The sequence below is a fragment of the Manis pentadactyla genome, chromosome 15 (assembly GCF_030020395.1).
Source record: "Manis pentadactyla isolate mManPen7 chromosome 15, mManPen7.hap1, whole genome shotgun sequence".
Lineage (NCBI taxonomy): Eukaryota > Metazoa > Chordata > Mammalia > Pholidota > Manidae > Manis > Manis pentadactyla.
Window position 1 is genome coordinate 82564116 of NC_080033.1, and position 17928 is coordinate 82582043.

At 61.1% G+C, this 17928-nt stretch overlaps 2 protein-coding genes across 2 annotated transcripts; one reads left to right on the forward strand and one right to left on the reverse strand.

Moving 5' to 3' along the window:
- Positions 1-9813: 9813 nt before the first annotated feature.
- CDT1 (chromatin licensing and DNA replication factor 1) lies at positions 9814-14104 on the forward strand. The gene is made up of 10 exons (XM_036924244.2): positions 9814-10248; positions 10518-10613; positions 10690-10826; positions 11344-11538; positions 11608-11753; positions 11894-11994; positions 12487-12675; positions 12923-13063; positions 13135-13336; positions 13765-14104. Exons 1-10 carry the CDS (start codon positions 9823-9825, stop codon positions 13926-13928), a joined length of 1797 nt encoding a protein of 598 aa, XP_036780139.2. The 5' UTR covers positions 9814-9822; the 3' UTR covers positions 13929-14104.
- Positions 14105-14623: 519 nt separating this feature from the next.
- On the reverse strand, positions 14624-17025 carry APRT (adenine phosphoribosyltransferase). Its single transcript, XM_036924247.2, has 5 exons — positions 16871-17025; positions 16589-16695; positions 15533-15666; positions 15240-15318; positions 14624-15012 (listed from the first exon to the last, which is right to left on the reverse strand). The coding sequence occupies exons 1-5, from the start codon at positions 16948-16950 to the stop codon at positions 14870-14872; spliced, it is 543 nt and encodes a 180-aa protein (XP_036780142.2). The 5' UTR covers positions 16951-17025; the 3' UTR covers positions 14624-14869.
- Between the last annotated feature and the right edge of the window lie 903 nt (positions 17026-17928).

Consider the following 17928-nt stretch of genomic DNA (forward strand, 5'->3'; position numbering starts at 1 on the left):
CCCCTGGGCTGTACCCACCTGTGGCCATGAACCTGGGGGCCCTTTTGGGCTCCACCTCAGGTGACTCTGTACCCCCAGGGCTGGCACAGCACCTGCACACAGAGGGGGCACCAGCCCTCTGGAGTGGTGGGAGATCAGGCCTTTATCAGATGCCATTGCAGAAGGCAGACCACGACCATGGCCGCTGAGCAACCAGCTAAGTCACAGGTCCCTAACCCTGATGTACCCCCTCTGTGCCTGCCCTTTTGCCCCTGCCTTCTGCCCAGAGTTCTGTGACCCCCTGCCTCTGATGGTGCCTACAGGTGCACAGTGCAGAAGGGGAGGGTAGCTAGCACCTTTGACCCTTCAGAGATGGTGGCTAAATGCTTCTTTCCCCCTGAGACGGTCCAGAGATGGGATCTACTCTGCTTCTGGGGGGACAGTTGAGTGCAACTGAGCAATCAGCTCTGTGGGGCCTCACCTCCACGGGCTCCCTACCTGCCTGCCCCTCCCCTGGCCTCCCACCGTGCACCCAGCTGAGCCATGTGCCTGGCCAGTGCCTGTGGGCGGTCCAGGTGAGGAGAGCCCCGAAGGTCCCACCAGGGGAGAGCCCCTCCAGGCGTCCCCAGCCCCACCCCCTGAGGGCAGCCCTTCGCACAGAAGTACCGAGTGTGAGATTGCTGCCTTTCCTGGGAACCCTCTCTGGTCCATTTGAGCCTCCCAGACTAATCTGGTGTCCCTGCACGAGCTGGTCCTTAACTATGTGAGTCACGGGGAGTCACGAGTTCTCTGCACTGGAGTGACAGCTGTCTGCAAGCACAACCCCAGCACCGTGGGTCCACGGAGCGTGGCCTGGGAAGTGCCCTGGTCCTGTCACCCAGTAGGCAGGGTGCTGTGGGAGGCAATGACGTGGGGGAGAGCTGTGTAGTCTGGAAAAAGTCGCCTCCTCGGCCCTTTCCCAAAGGCCCGCACCCGGCACACGGTGCCCCCGACTCGAAGGGGGAGTCAGCCCCGTGGCACAGTGCCCAGCCGCCAGCACACAGAGAGCCCTTCCGGGGACTCTGCGTGGGCCTGGGGGTGTGAAGGGTTCCGTCTGCCGGCGGCCCTCTTCCCTCCAGGCTCTAGGAAGTTCGACCCCCTTCCTGGTCTGGTGACCTTTTCCCATCTGAGCGGAGAGGTTAGGGCGCAACTCCTGGGTCTGGGCCCTCCTGCCCCACAGTCGGTGCGCCGGGCTCCACCCCCTGCGCCGAAGACCAATCAGCTTGGGCGCTTCCAGGAGACCCCCCCCCCTCCCCAGGGCTCCCTGAGGCCAGATGACCCGTACGCCCTCCGGGTGGGCGCACCACCCGCACTGCCCGGGCTCCGGGCACCCCAGCCCGGACCGCTTGCCACGGGCTGCTCTTCGCCAGCTCCGCGTGTTCAGGTCCCCGCGGAAATGTCACGTGGCCTCTCTCGGCTGGGAAGGGCTCTGGAGGGAGGCCTACTTCACCGCGCTGTTCATGAACCTGTTCGAGGCCTGTCACCCACCGGGCACTCGCCACGGCCCCCGGGGCTCCCGGCAGCGGGCGCCCCGCGCAGCAGAAGCGGACGGTGGTGTCGCTGCAGTCTGGGCACCGGCCTTCCCCTCGCAGGCTCTGCGCTGCTGACGGCGGGACGCCTCACCTGGGCGGGAGCAGCTGGTGGCGGGGCCTTCGGAGCCCTGGCAGAGTGAGGGACACTGACATCCCCTCCAGCGCAGCCCGCGGGCCACCCTCCCCACGGGTCTGGCGGGCCTGCCTTCCCTGAGCAGGCTCCCCGCGTGGGCGCCACCTGCGCGTCCCGCTCTGGGTTGGCCACGCCCTTCCGGGCCTCCGCCTTCCCGAGCCGCCAGGGGCCGCCGTGGGCCAACCGCCCGGGTCCGGACAAGGGGCGCGGGGCCTGCTCCCAGCCCACGCTGGCGGACCCTGGGGCGGCGGCACACAGGTGACCCCAGCGACCCCCAGGGCCCTGGGGAGCAGCATCGGAGCCCTGGGACCCTCCCCCGCCAGCTCGGCCGCAAGCGCCGGCTCCTCGCGGAGCGCCGCCCCTGAGCTCCTTCGGCTCGCGGCGCCAAGCCCTCCGCGCCACGTGGGTACCCCGCCCCGCCCCCTCGCGGGCCCCGCCCCCGCCCTGATTGACGGCGCCAGGCCGCGCGGCGGGCTACTCCGGTCCGCGTTCGCTCACGGGTCGGGCTGGGCCTCGGTCCGCGGGCGCCCCCTGCGCTACCGGGCGCGCGTCTCCCCCTGCGCCCGCGGATGGGGCGGGGCCTAGGAGTTGGGGCGGTGCTGTGCCCGCCCTCACTTTGCATTTAAAACGCTCTACGCAGCCCTCGGAAAACAGCTTCTTCCCAACAACTTGGGCGCATGAACCACTTTTCCAACTGTAAGTTTAGTGAAACATAAATAAAGATCAAGTACTGTATTTCCGTGAAAATTTATGATGCTCTAAACTGAGGGGCGCCGTAAATGTGAAATCCGAAAGTGTGATTAGTGCTGGCGATTCGTACTTAGGGATGATCATGTCTGCGGTGGGTGGTGGTGAGAAAAAGAATGAAATATCTCAATAAAATTCATATTGATTGCTTGTTGACATGTTAATATTTTAGATGTAATGGGTAAATAAAAATATTTTGTGAATCACCGTCACTGACTCCTTACTTTGTAAATGTAGCTACTGGAAATTTTTAAATGACGCTCGTGGCCGCCACTGCATTCCTGCAGGACAGCGCTGCCCGGGCCGCCCGCAGGTGGGTCCCGTCGCAGCGCGCCCTCCGACCCCGACGGCCGGTGCCTTTCAACGTCACGTGGGCATCTGCGGCTCACCTCGCTCTCGCAGCGGCCGTGCCCAGAGCAGGTTCTGCTGAGGTCTCCCTGCTGTGGGTGAGGAGGCCAAGGCTCGGGGGCAGAGACTTCCGGGCCGCTCGGCTGTGAGCAGCAGCTTCTCCACCCCCCAGCCAACTTTGTCCCATCTGGTAATGGATTCCAAGGTTGTCTGTTGGACGGTGAGCCAAGCGCAGATCGATCCTGGCTGAGAACCAGATGCTTCCATTGAAGGTGAAAGCTGCCTTCAGACTTGGCCATGACTGTATTACAGGCCAAGACCCTGAAAAGCTCCCCTGTGGCTGCAGGTGACAGGCTCTCTGCAGGGCCCGGGGGGATCTCCGAAAGCCTGGATCCCACCATTAGTCCCTGGCTCCTGACTGCTCTCTTGGGGAAGAGCAGCCGACTGAGAGGCGGAGGTGGGGGTGCAGACCTCGCTCCTGGCGCCCCAGCTCTGTGTCTTGTGAATCTCAGCTTCACCCCAAAATGGGTTACTGCTTGTGGGTTCACTCTGAGGGTGAGACAAGGCTTTCCAAGCATGTGGAACAGGCCTGCGCACCGCACCCCTCAGCAGAGGCCAGCTGTTATTGTTCTGTGAAATCGCTTTGAAAACTGTGAGCTGCCTCCCACCCCTATGTGGTGGCTGGTATGTGCAAATGGCACCAGGGCAGAGGAGAGGAGGAGAAGCCATACCTGCCGTGCACGTGTGTTGGGGCGGCAGACGGTCAGGAGCAGGACCCAGGGGGCAGGATGGGCTCCAGAGAAGTCGGGAAGGTCAGACATGGCTGTGGACCAAACTCAGAACCTACCACAACTCTCATAATTTTTGGTGTGGTTTGTATAATGAAGGTGTTGGTGGTGATGGCAAGCCCCATCTATTTTCACTGGCTGTGGTCCTGGCATTGTGCTAGGCCCTTCACCCACGTTTAAGTGTCATAAGCTCCATATGAGCAAAGTAATATCATTATCATGCCTTGTTAGATATGAGAAGACTGGGGCTCAGAGAGGTATAGCCAGCTGCGCAGAGTCACACAGTCACACAAACATGGACAGTTAGACTGCAGGCTGGCCTTTACCAATACTCCTCCTCATTATTACAAGTCTGAGGTCGCAACCCCAGACCTGCTCCATGGGCCATACACATCTAAAAATTACTGAGGACCTCTTAAGTGTTTTTTGTTGATGTGGGTCATCAATATTTACCATTTTAGAAATTGAACACTAAGGCTTTGGAAAACGTTTATGTATTAAATCATTAAAAGTAGCAATAATAAACCTATAACATTTTAAAAATGAAAACAAATTGTATTTTTCAGGACAAAAAAATGTAGAGAAGAGGCATTCTTTTACTTTTTGCCAATCTCTTTGACATCTGGCTTAATAGGGGACAGCTGGGTTCTCACAGCCCCTCCACATCCAGGCTTCTGGAATGAGTTGTTTTGGTCAAAGCATACGAGGACAATCTGGCCTCACATAGGATGTAGCTGGAAAGGAGAGGAGTGTGCCAAAAGCCCCCAGAGAACTGAGGACATTCTTCTTTGCTAAGTTTATGAAAATAGTTTTGACCTCAGGGGCTCGCTTTGGGAACTGCTCAGTTGTGCATACACGCTTCTGTGTTAGGCACACACGCTGTGCAGCAGGCATGTGTGTAGTGGCCCCCAGGCCCTCAGCCTGATGCCAGGGTCACTCGGAGGCAGTTTCCATCCACGTGGACAGCTTCCTGGTCCTGTGCCTACAGGAGAAGCAGTGGCTGGGTAAGCCCCTGGGAACATCGCTTGCCCAGCACGGAGGACACACCAGCTCCCTCCGTCCCACGAGAGACAATGCTGGGCATTTAACAGCGCCTCTCCAAGGTCCCTGGAGAAACGAGGCCCTGGTATGTGGCAGTCACGTACCCTCATCTTGGCGGTTAGTTGCTGTCTTGCCAATGGGTTTCAGGCCCGGGCAAGTTCACTATGGATTCAATGTGACCAAAGAAAATGACAGTAAAACATTCCTGGGATGAAAGGGTTATACCCAACTGTATTTCCACAGTGGCAGGTCAATCACTAAAATCCCATTTACTCAGAGCAAGTCTGCATGCAGCAAGTCGGTCTCTGCCCCTGCACAGCTGTCCTCTGTGCTTCCGTTCTCGGCGCTGCCACCACTCCAGCCTCTGCTCTGCTCTCCTGCAGCCTTGCAGCCGTGCCACCATGTCTCCCAGAGCACTGGGCATAGCTCTTTTATATAGAGTCAGTGGCAACATATTGCCCGCACGTGTGCAGTGAGCTAGCCGACCAGGGCCATGTGAGAATCCACTCTCATTTTATCCACAGTTGCATGGAGGTCACCTGCTCGTGAACACACGTTTCATGGACCCCTTCCTTGTCTCACTTCCTCACCACCTACTTCTTGGGCCCATCTCCCAAATAAATGATTTGCCTCTATATTCTTGTGTCCACCTTCTGGGACACTCAAGCAAAGACTGTGCACCATTCTTCTGGGTATATGGCACAATACTGAAACCTCAGCAATGCTCTCTAAAACTACAGATTCTCTAACTGGGGGCTGGGCCCAGCCCAGTGAATGCAGGGACATGGTGAGGAGCAGCTGTCCAGTGGGGAGAAGACCTTGGCTGGGACTGGGGCCCAGCGGTAGGTGAGGGAGGGCCTCAGATTCCCCAGGCCTTAGGGCACAGCTGCTGTGTGCTGGCAGAGACAAGGGTGGGGCTGAGGATTCTGCAGGCAAGGCACACCAACGGCTGGACAGTCCCTCTGGGCCGACCTCTGGGCCACAGCTTAGGTGACCCCACAGGCACTGAATGCCCACCATGTGCCAGACCCAGAACAGGTCCTGCTGTAGAGATGAAGCCCACAGGCCCTTCAAGGAGCTGGTGTGCGGGTAGATGTGGTGCTCTGGCCCAGGATGGGACTGTATGGGTAGGGGGTGGGCTCTGGCTCAGCCCAGAGGGGCAGTTCGCCAGGTGAGGCCGGGGTTTTAGTCTCAGCCATACCACCCACAGGCACATGGCTCAGCCTCAACTTCTTCATGTGTTTAATGGGCATACCTATACCACCTATGTCCTAGGTGGCTGTGTGGCTCAGATGTGTCAATATATGGCAGGTTCTCAGGACTGTACCTGGCACACGGTAAGTGAGCAGGCTTGCACCATCCGTATTCAGAGCATGTGTTCCCTTTCCTGGTGCAGCTCTGTCACTGAGGCTTACTCCCAAAACCGTGACTTGCAAGTGAACAGTCACAGACCATTAATCAACACTCTTGAGCTTATTTTTCAGAAAAGCCCCTGGCAGTCCTCCCCAGACACCCACTAGGTCCAGGCCAAACCGGTCGAGTCACCTGGACCCTGCACAGGGCAGATGTATTTGCCTGGTTAGGATGTTCCTGAAGCCCCGGAACAAAAATTCCCCAGGCGACAGAACTGACAATGGCATGTCAGGGGCTTGGAGTTGAGGATCTGAGGCGAAGAGTGCCACTCGTTCTTCTCGGACATAAAATAAAAGAAGGCAACTGGCAATCAACCACAGAAAACGTGTTCCAAATCAGCATGCAACAGATGATGTGGAAGTCACCTGGGGGTGGAGAGACTTGAGGAGGCACTTCCCAGACCCCACCATGTCTGCTTCACCACAGCCGCCATATTAATCCTGCCCCAAAGGCCTTGAAAGACTCTCTTGCTGATGAAGGGGAGCTGATGAGGGGGAGACAGATCCGAGCTACCCTCCTAGCCTCTCTTCTCCTTGCTTTGCTGCCTGGCAATAAAGCTCCTTCCTTTTGCAAAAGTTAGGGTCCTGAGTTTGGTGTACAGTGTACATCAGGCCATGGACCCTTGCTTGGTTACAGTATATCTCACCTCTGGACAGCTTGTCTTGCAACGTGACCTTGACCTTGCTTCATCACAGGTGGCCCTAAATCCCTCCCCAGAGCCTGGTCTGATCTCTGCACCCTCTTCAGCTCATAGCAGGGGTGGAAGTGGCACTGCAGGATGTTCAGGGCTCAGTGTAAAGGGTGGCATGCCTGCATGCTCTTCCATGGGGACGTGAGCTGCCTGAGGGCGCCATGCTGGACAGACCATGTCAGGAGACCAGAGAGGCCCACGCAGTCCCGCCATTCCAGCCCTGTCACTGTGGGACCGCAGCCTCGTGAGACCCTGGGCCAGATCTGTCCTGCTGCACCTCTACCAAATTTCTGACCCATGTGAGGTAATAGATATTATTGCTGTTTTAAGCTGCTAAGGTTTGGGGTGATTTGTCACACCAGTAGAGAACCAGTACACCTTGTCTGGGGCCACAGATATTCAGCAAACATTTGGGTGCCTTCTATGTGCCAGAAGTGAGTTTAATCAAGGTACAACCCTGATTACTCATTCACTGATATATTTTCTACTACATGTCAGGCACTATGGAATAAAAACCACCCTCCTTTCTGTGATCTATAAGATCCTACGTGGCTGGGCCTGCCTGCCTGCCTTCCCGCCTCCCTCACTCTGCTGCTGCCGCAAAGTCCATCTTTCTGCTTCTGTTTCTGCCTCAGGGCCTCTCCACAAGCAGTTCGCTCTGCTCTGGATTCTTCCCTCGGAGCGTCCCAGGGCCACCCCTTCTTGACATTCAGGTCTCGGCTCACATCATCCCCTCCAAGATGCCTCCCCAACCCCGCAGTTCTAAAATGGCTCTCTATGGCTGGGTTTTGTATTCTTTATCTGAAATTTTATGTATGTATTATTTCTGTCTCTCTCCACTAGAATGTGAGCCTCGAGGTCAGGGGTCTCATCTGTCTTGTTCTCAACCTGGTGCACAGGGGGGGGTGGCTCTAGGGAGCTGGGGTCCCAGTGGGCACGCAGTGAATACCGGTTGATCAAATGAACGCAGGTACAGTCCTGGGTCTCCAGGTTTCTCCAGGATAAACATCCGTGGACAAGGGTTCTAGCCCCTTTGCCATCTGGTGTCTCCCCTCTAGGTACTTTAGCATCTCTATGCCCTTAGCATTCCATACCACAACACTGCGGGTGGAACCTGCGCAGAACAGAGCAGAGAAGGGCTTTTACCTAACTGTACCTCTATTAATGCAGCCTCATATGGATCGATCTGTGTGCCCAGGCTTCAATCAAGGCTCCCAGGGTTGGAAGAAACAGAAACCCATTCAGGGGCACTTTCAGCTAAAGACCCAAACGCCTGCATGGGAAGGCCTAGAGGCTGCTTTGTGAAAGCTTAAAGCCTGGGCCATCATGAGGGCTTCCGTTAAAAACCATTTGGGTTAGATGCTGTGTCTGGCTGTCTGTCCCTGGAGCCATTTGGGGCTTGCTGGGGCCTGCCTCTGCCATCAGGCTTGTGGCCTGCAGCTGGCCAAAGTGATGGAAGCACTGTGCAGGACTCCTCCCAGGAGTGCCCTTGAGGTGGACGTGCCTGGCGGTGTGGGCCAGCCACGCAGCTGTGTCAGGGCCAGGTGGTCTCCTGGATTTCTCAGGAGCCCGGGGCCTGCCTCTGGCCCCCTCACCCAGCTCTGAGCCCAGTACATCACTGTGGTTCCAGGCTGGGTGGGCAAGTGGCAGGACAAATGAAACGCTGGTGGAGCCTGCTTAGTGTTTAGGAGGCCCTGGGGAGGCCCAGCTGCATCCTGCCTGTCAAGTTTTCTACAGGGGCAGGGCTGGGCCAGACATCTGGCCAAGAGCCAGATATTGAACTGTCACTTGTGGTATGAGCCCGCTGACTCACCTCTTCGAGACCAGGTGTTTATTTTCTGAATGTGAAACAGAATGGGAAAGCACCACGTTGCTTGGAGAAACACCACTTCCTGATGAGCGGCTCTGAGCTGAAAGCTTTACACGATGCCCTCGTCCCTGCCACTCTTCAGCGGCTGTGCCCGTAACTTACGCTCCCATTACAGCTCTGGAGCCGTGCATGCTTGTCCCTCCTCGATGCAATGCAGGCTTGGATTTGCATTGTCCACTTTGACACAGGTCAGTTCCAGCTCCTACCCCCAACCACTGTTCTGATTAATAAATGCGTTTTACCTGGTGGCCCGGAGCACACAACCCCAAACTCTAAGAGAGCTGCAGTGCCACTGATGCTTGGCCGGCTAATAACTCGCCCCCAACAGTTTACAAAATTTGGGTCTAATTGCTCACTTCCTTTACCGCCTCTGGGGAAACTCAGTCCTTCACCACCCACCCCACATCAACCCTCAACCTTGACGGACTCACCCGAGTGACATTTGTGCCGAACTTCTTACTGGTACGATTCATGCCCTTTACTGCACAGAACTCAGAAGCGGCATTAAAGTCCCCTCTCAGCCCTCTCGCAAACACACCCTCACGGATTTCTTTTTTTTCCAGGCCTGTAGACGCACTTTAGGGCCAGACTCGACTGCATTTTTTTTTTGTGGCAGGAATTCCACCTGCATTGAGCCTTGCTTGTCGGGTATCAGGTTCTCAAATTTCCCAGGTAACCTAAGCTTTAGGCTTTAAGAACTAACACTTACCGATTCAGACGTTTTGAAAACAACAACTCCTTTTTAAAAAAGTAACAGATTGAGATATAATTGCCCTATCACAAAGAAGCCGTTACTGAACTGTACTGGTTTCGACATATTCATCTAATTCCAGCCCAGACGGTGCCATCCGCCGCGCGCTGCTCGCTAGACGCGGGCCCTGTCTCCGTCGGTGCCGGGGGGCGCGGGGGGCGCGGGGGATCAGTCCCCAGGCCCCGCCCCCTGGCGCAGCGCCCGCGCAGCAGGAGGCCCAAGGGTCGGTTGCTGTTAGTTTAAATCTAAGCTGGAAGCAGCGCAGCACCTGTGTGCTTGCCGGGACCGCACCAGCCTGGCGCCCGCGCGGAGCAGCACAGAGCGGCCCGCGCCACCTCCACTCGGCCCGCGGACGCCCCCGGCAACCGGCCGGAAGGGCTGTCCTACGGCGCATGCGCGCGTGCACGGCTCTCCCGCCCGACGCCAGCGCGCCTGCGTCCGGGTGCGTCCATTTCCCGACCCCCCGCGCTCCGCGCCGGTGGTTCAGCCCATGGGGGGCGGGGCCAGGCGCGGCGGGAAAATCGCTGGGAAGCGCGGCTGCGCTTCCGGCTCGTTGAGTCTTGTTCTGCGTCCTAGTCGCGGTCCCCGGCCCGCCATGGCGCAGCCCCGCCTCACCGACTTCTTCGCGCGCCGCCGCCCCGGGCCCCGCGCCGCGCCCCCTAGGGCCAAGCCGGCCTGGCGCACCCCGAGCCCCGCCAAGCCCGCGGCCGGCGTCCCGGCTCCCAGCCCTGCCCGCAGCCGCAAGCGCGCCCGCCCGCCCGCCGAGCCCGCGCGCGACGAGCCCGCGCCGCCCGCGCGCAGGAGGCTGCGGCTGCTGGCCGACCCGGCGAGGGCGCGGCGCGGGGAACCTGAAGCCGGGGAAGGGCGCCGGTCGGGGTCCGAAGAGACATGCCCAGGAGGGCGCCTAAGACCGAGGGTAAACTGAGGCCCAGGGGGAACTGCCCCGTGGCCTGGGCGCGGAGACCAGGTCGGAATGCCGGCGGGGTAGGAGTGGAGACCAGTGCCGGGGACTTGCTGTGGGGCCTGGGTAACTGTCGTGAGGAAGGGCTGGTGGGGATGCCAGGCGCCCCGACCTCTCAGCAGGGGCACCCAGGAGCCTGGCCCGCAGTGCAGAGCAGTCCTTTCCCCCCAGCTGCTGCAGGGCAGGGTCTTACCACTGCTTCACCTCTGGGTCCTTCCCGCCAGGTCTCCAGCCCCGGTTCCCCGGCTGCTCCTGCCTCCCCGGAGCAGGCGGCCCTCGCAGCAGGCCAGCCGTCTCTCCGGGCAGCCCAGGAGGACAAGGTGAGGCAGGGCCCAGGGCAGGGGAGCGGGAGCAGCTTGGGGCGAGTGACCAGCTGACAGCACCCTGTGCTCACAGATCACCTGTTCTGAGCTCAAGTCGTGTCTGCAACGGGCACGGGAGCTGGGGGCACGAGTCCAGGAGCTGAGGACAGCTCAGAAGGATGCTGGGAAACCCAGTACGCCGGCAGCCAAGGGGCGCCCAGCGGGGCCATGGTGAGGTCTCAGGAAAGGGTGCGCTGGTGGGGGGCCTGGCAGGGGGTGGGGGCTGCCCCTTGCAGGGAGCCAGCGTGGTCGGCAGGGTGCTCCGCTCCCTGGCTCCTTGCCCTTGGTCCCGCCTAAGAGGGCAGCACCTCCTGTTTGGGGGGGCCCTTCTGGATTTCAGATGTCACAGCCAGCACTTACTGGGTATTTGCCCTCTATTGCCATGTCTGCCCTCCCTGGGTCCCATGGTCACGTGCCTCTTGGAGATAAGGAAACTAGGGCAGGGGGTGCCAGGGTAACCAGGCACAACATGGCAGAGCCTGGGTTTGAGGCCAGGCATTTCTGTTTCCATCCCTGAGAGTGCTTGTGTGGGGGAGACGGGGCCATGCAGGGACTTTGTAAACTGGGGTGAGGTGTTTTGGGGCAGTTTTGCAAGCCCCGGCTTGGGTCTCTCACCACCTTGCCTCTGTTGGGTGCTGGAGGGGGTGTGGGTCTGGTGCCTCTCTCAAGGTCTGGCTCCCCCTGGCAGTGAAAAGGTGCCCGCATACCAGCGCTTCCACGCCCTGGCCCAGCCTGGGCCCCCTGGCCTCGTGTTGCCCTACAAGTACCAGGTGCTGGCCGAGATGTTCCGCAGCATGGACACCATCGTGGGCATGCTCTACAACCGCTCTGAGACCGTGACCTTCGCCAAGGTCAAGCAGGGTGTCCAGGACATGATGCGCAAGTGAGTGGGCCCTTGGGGGGTGCGGGGGCTGGCCCTGCCTGCTCCCGCTGACCCTGGCACTCTCCTCAGGCGCTTTGAGGAGCGCAACGTGGGCCAGATCAGAACCGTGTATCCTACTTCTTATCGCTTCCGCCAGGAGCGCAACGTTCCCACCTTCAAGGATGGTGTCAAGCGGTCCAATTACCAGCTCACCATTGAGCCGCTGCTGGACCATGGTGAGTGTGCTGTGGCCGAGTGCATGCATCTCCGAGCCTGATTTCGCCACCTGGATGCTGTGCGGGTGAGGTGCTGGGCACAGGGCCTCGTGGGGCTGGGTGAGCCCCGCCCCCGGCTCAGGCCTGGACTCTCCCTGCAGAGGCTAGTGGCACGGTCCCCCAGCTCACGGCCTCCCGCCTCCTGCAGCGGCGGCAGGTCTTCAGCCAGAATCTGGTGGATCGTGTCCGGGAGCACCACAGGGTGAGTGGGTGCCCCCAAATGATCCGCTCGGCCTGATGGGAGGTGTCTGCTCGGACAGGCCCTGCCCGGTGCCATGCTCTGTCCCCTCGTTCAGTGCTCCAGCTGCCCCTGCCGTCACTGTCACAGCCCTGTCTTCCCAGCAGGGAACGGGCCCCTCTCAGAGGCCAGATCTAGTGTTCTCTTAACCGCTGGCTCTCCGTGGCTGTCTCATCAGGGTGGCCCTGGCCCTGGCTCCCGGCTGAGGGTGGGTCTGACTGGAGCTGAGGAGCAGGGAGCTCAGGGCTGTGGCCTCAGGCCCTGGGAGGCTGGAGAAGAGGTCAGTGGGTGCTGTGGGTGCTCCACACTGTGCCTTCAGCCCAGCTGAGCACCTGGGGCTCAGAGAGGTGAAGTGACTTGCTGAGGCCACCCAGCTGGGATGGGAACCTGGATGGGCCTGCCCTGTCCCCCCACTGATGTACCTGGGGTCACCTGGTGCCCCCTCTTGTCGCTCAGGCCTTCCTGGCTTCCCTGAACCCCCCCATGGTGGTGCCTGAGGACCGGCTGACACGCTGGCACCCCCGTTTCAATGTGGATGAAGTGCCTGACATTGAGCCGGCTGAGCTGCCCCAACCACCCACCGCGGAGAAGCTGGCCACTGCCCAGGAGGTGCTGGCCCGTGCCCGCAGCCTGCTGTCACCCCGGGTGAGGCTGGGTAGGGATACCTGTCCTCTGTGGGCCCTGGGCTGGGGAGACCCACCCTCTCCATGGTGGAACACTGCCTACTGGCAGGCTCTGCCCTGGGGCACATGCAGGGGCCCAGATACCCTGGCTGGGCCTGGGCTCGACACACAGGGACTCTGCTGGGGCCATGCAGCCTGGGTATGAGGGCCCTCCCCTGTGCTGGAGCAGGGGAGGTATCTTCTGACCCCTCCCCTCCGACCCGGCCCAGATGGAGAAAGCCCTGAGTGACCTGGTCCTACGCACGGCAGAGCCCAGCAGCCCTGGGTCCCCGGGCCCGGCACTGCCAGCCACCCCACCGGCCACTCCACCCACTGCCCTGAAGGGGGTGTCCCAGGACCTGCTGGAGCGGGTGAGTGTTGGGAGTTCTGGCAGGGGGCCGAGGATTAGCAGCCCACCGACTGCAACCTGTGCACACTGCAGATCCGGGCCAAGGAGGTGCAGAAGCAGCTGGCACAGATGACACGGTGCCCAAAGCAGGAGCAGCGGCTGCAGCGGCTTGAGCGGCTTCCCACGCTGGCCCGTGTGCTGCGCAGCATCTTTGTGTCTGAGCGTAAGCCAGCACTCACCATGGAGGTGGCCTGTGCCAGGATGGCGGGCAGCTACCACGCAGCCATGAGCCCTGGTGCGTGGGGGCCGGGCTGGGCGCTAGGTTGAGGGTGGGCACCAGGAATTCGCTCCCTTCGTGTGCGAGTGCCTGTGTGCTCTGGGCACGCACCACCCTCAAGGTCACCCCGAGCCTCCGCCTGGCCCCATGGCTCACGTGGCATGTCCCCTGTGAGGCCTCTGGTTCCTCAGAGCTGCAGCGGGCCTCCCACTGCGGGGCCCTCGGGGGGGCTGGGTCGAGTGGGAGGGTTCTGTCTCCACGAGGCTGTCGCTGACCAGGCTTCAGTCCTTCCATCTTCTGTTCTCTCCTTTGCTTCTCTGCAGGGACGGGCCCAGCCCAGGCCTGGCTCACGGCTGATCTCAGGGTGGGGTGGGAGGGCTACCCCTTTGGGTGTGCACAGGCCAGGTGGCGCCAGAATTCAAGTCTCATGTGTTCCCTCTCCACAGCGGAGATGGAAAGTCACGTGCGGCTCCTCTCCGAGTTGCTGCCCGACTGGCTCAGCCTCCACCAAATCCGTACCAGCACCTACATCAAGCTGGACAAGGCTGCCGACCTGGTGGGAGTCAGTGCGCGGCTGGCCCGCCTCATCCGGGCCGAAGAGGTGCTGTAAGCCTCGCAGATGTGTGCCTCTCATTCCTGACCCTGATGCACTCTGCTCTCCCTCCTGACTCTCCATGGGGCTCAGAGGCTGGACCAGGCTGTGGCTGCAGGGCCTGAGGGTCTCAGGCCAGTGTGGATGGCAGGCCCACCCTCAAAGTGTGCATCATTAAACTGATTCCTGTTGTTGACCGTCTTTGCTGCCATTGGGGGAAGTGGGGTGGGGGAGGGTGGCTTGGCTGCTGGTGCAGGTGTACAGGTTGGGGTAGTGTTGGCAAGATGACACCCCTGCAAACAGGGATCCTGCAATGGGGAGAGGACCCTGGGGTGGTCTGGGCAGCCCAGTGTCAGCACAGGGCCCTGTAGGAGGGAGGATCCAATAGAATTGAAAAAAGGATGGTGACCATTGGGTCTGAAGATGGGTCTCCAGCTTGGCCTGCAGCCAAGGGGTGTGGGTGCCTCGAGAAGCTGGAAAGTGCAAAGAAATGAGTTCTGGAGTCTCCAGAAGCCAGCCCTGCCCACACCCTGACTTCAGTACTGCTGATCTCTAGAGCTGACACTTGCCTTAGACCATCAAATCTGGGGCAGCGCCTGCCTGCTGCCCTGAAGATGGCTGCCAGGGGAACCGCATGCTCTGAAGGGATGCATGCAGCCAGCCAGGTGGGGTCCCCACACCCTCCCCTGGGCACCCGGATGAAGAAAAGCCACTCTAGCAAAGAGGTTTTATTCACTGTAAACGGACCTGTGGTGCTTGAGCTCGGCTCTGTCCCAGACCATCAGCTCTAAGCTTTGGCGTTCCCTGAGCCCACAGGAAGGGCTCCAGGCAGCTGGCAGGGCGCTGCAGTCACTCAACCACAGAAATGACACAGCCCAGGTGGGCAGTCAGTGCCTCTGGTGGCCAGGGGAGGTCTCTGCAGCTGCAGAGGCTGGAACTCACAGTGGGCATGGGGCTGGTCACTCGTACTGCAGGAGGGAGAAGAAGGGCACTGCCCCCAGCCGCTCCCTGCCCTTCAGGGAGGTCAGCTCCACCAGGCTCACACACTCCAGCACCTCAGCCTGCAGCTGGCCCAGCAGCTCACAGGCTGCCCGCATGGTTCCTGGAGGGAGGCATGGCGTGAGGCTCCCACACAGCCTGGCTGCCCCAGGGGTCTGGAAGGAAGGAGCTGGCATGGCAACAGGGCCCCCATCTGGCCACACATGGCCTTGCCACTGGTACGCTGCAGAGTGTTAAGACCCTGATTGACCTCTCACACAGGGAGCCACTTCCCCCTGGCCCTCCCGGCCCCCTGGTGCTCGGCCCTCTTCACTCCAGGGACACCCTCACCGCCAGTAGCCAGCAGATCGTCCACGACAACAACTTTCTGCCCTGGCTCCAGGGCATCTCTCTGGATTTCCAGCTCGGCCTGCAGATGGGAAGCAGGCACATGGTCCACAGTGGACAGAGGCTGGGAGCTGATGGGCCATTGGCCCTGGTTCCAACCAACCCTGCTATTTCTTGGCTCTGTGAGCCTGGTCCAGCACCTCAGCCTCTCTGAGCAACCTTGTCCACTCCATCTGACTCCACAACTCTCCCTTTGGGAATGGGGGGTCCACAGTGGCAGCCTCCAGCCCACTCACCTTCCCATATTCCAGGGAGTATGAAGCACACACGGTGGGGCCAGGCAGCTTCCCTCGCTTTCGAATGAGCACACAGCCCAAGCCGAGCTCCTGGGCCAGGGAGGGGCCGAACAAGAAGCCTCTCGAGTCTAGGCCTGTTGGCAAGAGCTGCTGTGTTAAGGGGCAGCTGTGTGGTGTGGTGGCACGGGGTCCTTTTGCCGGAGCACCCACTGTGCATGGCTGCTGGGCGCTGGGGAGCAGCAGTTGGGCTGGGGCTGGGGCGGGGAGCAGGCACACCCTGCAACTTGGCCAAGGAACTCCGTGGCCCCAGGGAGGTCACCTGACCTCTCGCCACAGCTCAGCTGCTCACCAGTAACTGGGCTGTAGTGACTATGGAACAATCTCACAGGGAACTGTGACATTCCCAGGAAGTGCCTGCGGCAAGCGCTTCTAGTCCGGAAGGAGAGGCCCTGACAGGCACCAGCCATCTCCTGTGGTGGTCCGAGCTGTGGCCAGGAAGCTCAGAGCCCCCGTCCAGGAGGGTGGTGAGGGAGGGCTTCTGGAAGGAGGAATCCTCCACAGCACACCGCCAAGTGAAGGGGGCACCGTCAGGGACGGGAGGGTCAGGGGTGGGGCTCTACTGCGAGGTTCCCCCTGCTTTCCAGATCTCAGCCTTCCCGAAGCATCACACCCCAGCACTGGATAAAGGGCGCAACGCAACAGGAAGTCAATACACGCTTGCAAAAGGAAAACAAGAAAGCGCACTTGGCCCGGTGGATTTTGGTCAGACACTCCCCAGATAACTTCAGCCACGTGGCCCCCCCACCCACCCGGCTGCAAAGTGGGGGCCAGAGGGCCACAGGTCTATCGTTACGGCCCACGCGAGGGTCACCACCCAAGCACCTGGCGCCAGTGTCGGCGGGCACCCTGAAGGACCCCGCCAGACAGAGGCTCAGGGGAAAGGGGCCCTCAAGAGGTTGGCACAGGGCCAGTGACCCACGGCGACTGTCCAGGCCCTGGAGACCTCAGGGCAGCGCAGCCCGAGACGCGGGAGGGCTGCCCCTGCCGGCCACTTGCCCGCGATGTAGTCGATCTTGCCGCCGTGGGTCTTTTTCAGGTGATTCGCCAGGAGGCTGATGGAGGCGCGGAAGGAATCAGGGTCCTTCAGGAGGGGCGAGATGTCCCTGGCACGCAAGCACAGGCCTGGTGACCCCGGGGTAGCCTCGGAGCTCGGCTCAGGGCTCCGCTTGCGGCCGCGCGGCGCCCGGGCAGCCCGACAGCCCCGTCCACGGGCGGCCCTCCGCGCGCCCACCCCACAGGGAACAATGACCTCAGGGCACATCTCCCCTGCGCCCGCACCTGAATAGCACGCCCGGGACGGGGAAGTCAGGGAAGCTGCGGATGCGCCGCGCCACCAGCTGCAGGTCAGGGTCCGCCATGGTTGCGACTGCGGGTGTCCGCGACCGGCGGGGCGGGCTCGGGGGCTCCGCGCCTGCGCGGGTGGGCGGTGCTTCTGGAGGGGCGGAGTCGAGTGCGGGGGCGGAGCTTTTGGACCGTCGACGCGCCCCGTGGGGCGCGGAAACAGGCGCGGGGCGGAGCCGGGCTTAGCAGGAAGTACTGCGTATCTTAAGATTCTCGGATGACATCGATTTTGAGAAGCGCGCTCATTTCTTTCTCCTGAAGAGAGGCGACCACGCCCGACACCGTCGCGCCAGGCCGCCGTGCGAGTCGAGTGATGGAGCACGGCGTCTGGGACAGCTGTCGGGGGAACCTCGCGGGGTTCTGACTCGCGGAGAGCGCCCACAGGCCCTCTAGGCAGTCGTGGCCGGGACCCCGGCCGCAAGCGTGCGTGCGCTGGCTCTGCCGCGCCTTGGGCGCACCCACTGGCTGCGCGCACCCGCTTCCTCCCGGCGGGTCTTGGCGGAGCACCTGCTGCGCGGGCCTGGGGGCAGACACGTGGGTGCACGCAAGGACCCGGGGACGTACACGCAGTACACACGGGGCGCGCATACGCGAGGCACAAACAGGCGGCACAGGCGCGGGCGCCTCCTGGCTTTCCCTCCAGGAGCGCGTCGCGTTAATTAGGACCGGGGCTAGGTGGCTTAGGAGCAGGAGCGCCCTGCGGAGGCCTGGGCAGGAGGGCCAGAGCCGGGGGGCAATTCCCGGAGGACCAGTGGGCCTGGGAGGGACCGGCAAGGGGAGGGGCCCAGCCATTGTGGACGTCAGGGCACATGGATCCTGGTGCCTGGCTCCCTTGGGCCTGCGATGGGAGGAGGTCCAAGGAGGCAGGCCTGGCCAGGGGCCCACCCTGAGGGCAGAGCCCCCAGCCACAGGTGGAGCCAGTGAATCCCACTCCAGCCCCCTAACAGAACCCAGTGGGGACAGTTTCCCCAAAATGTAATCTCTTTTCAAAAGCA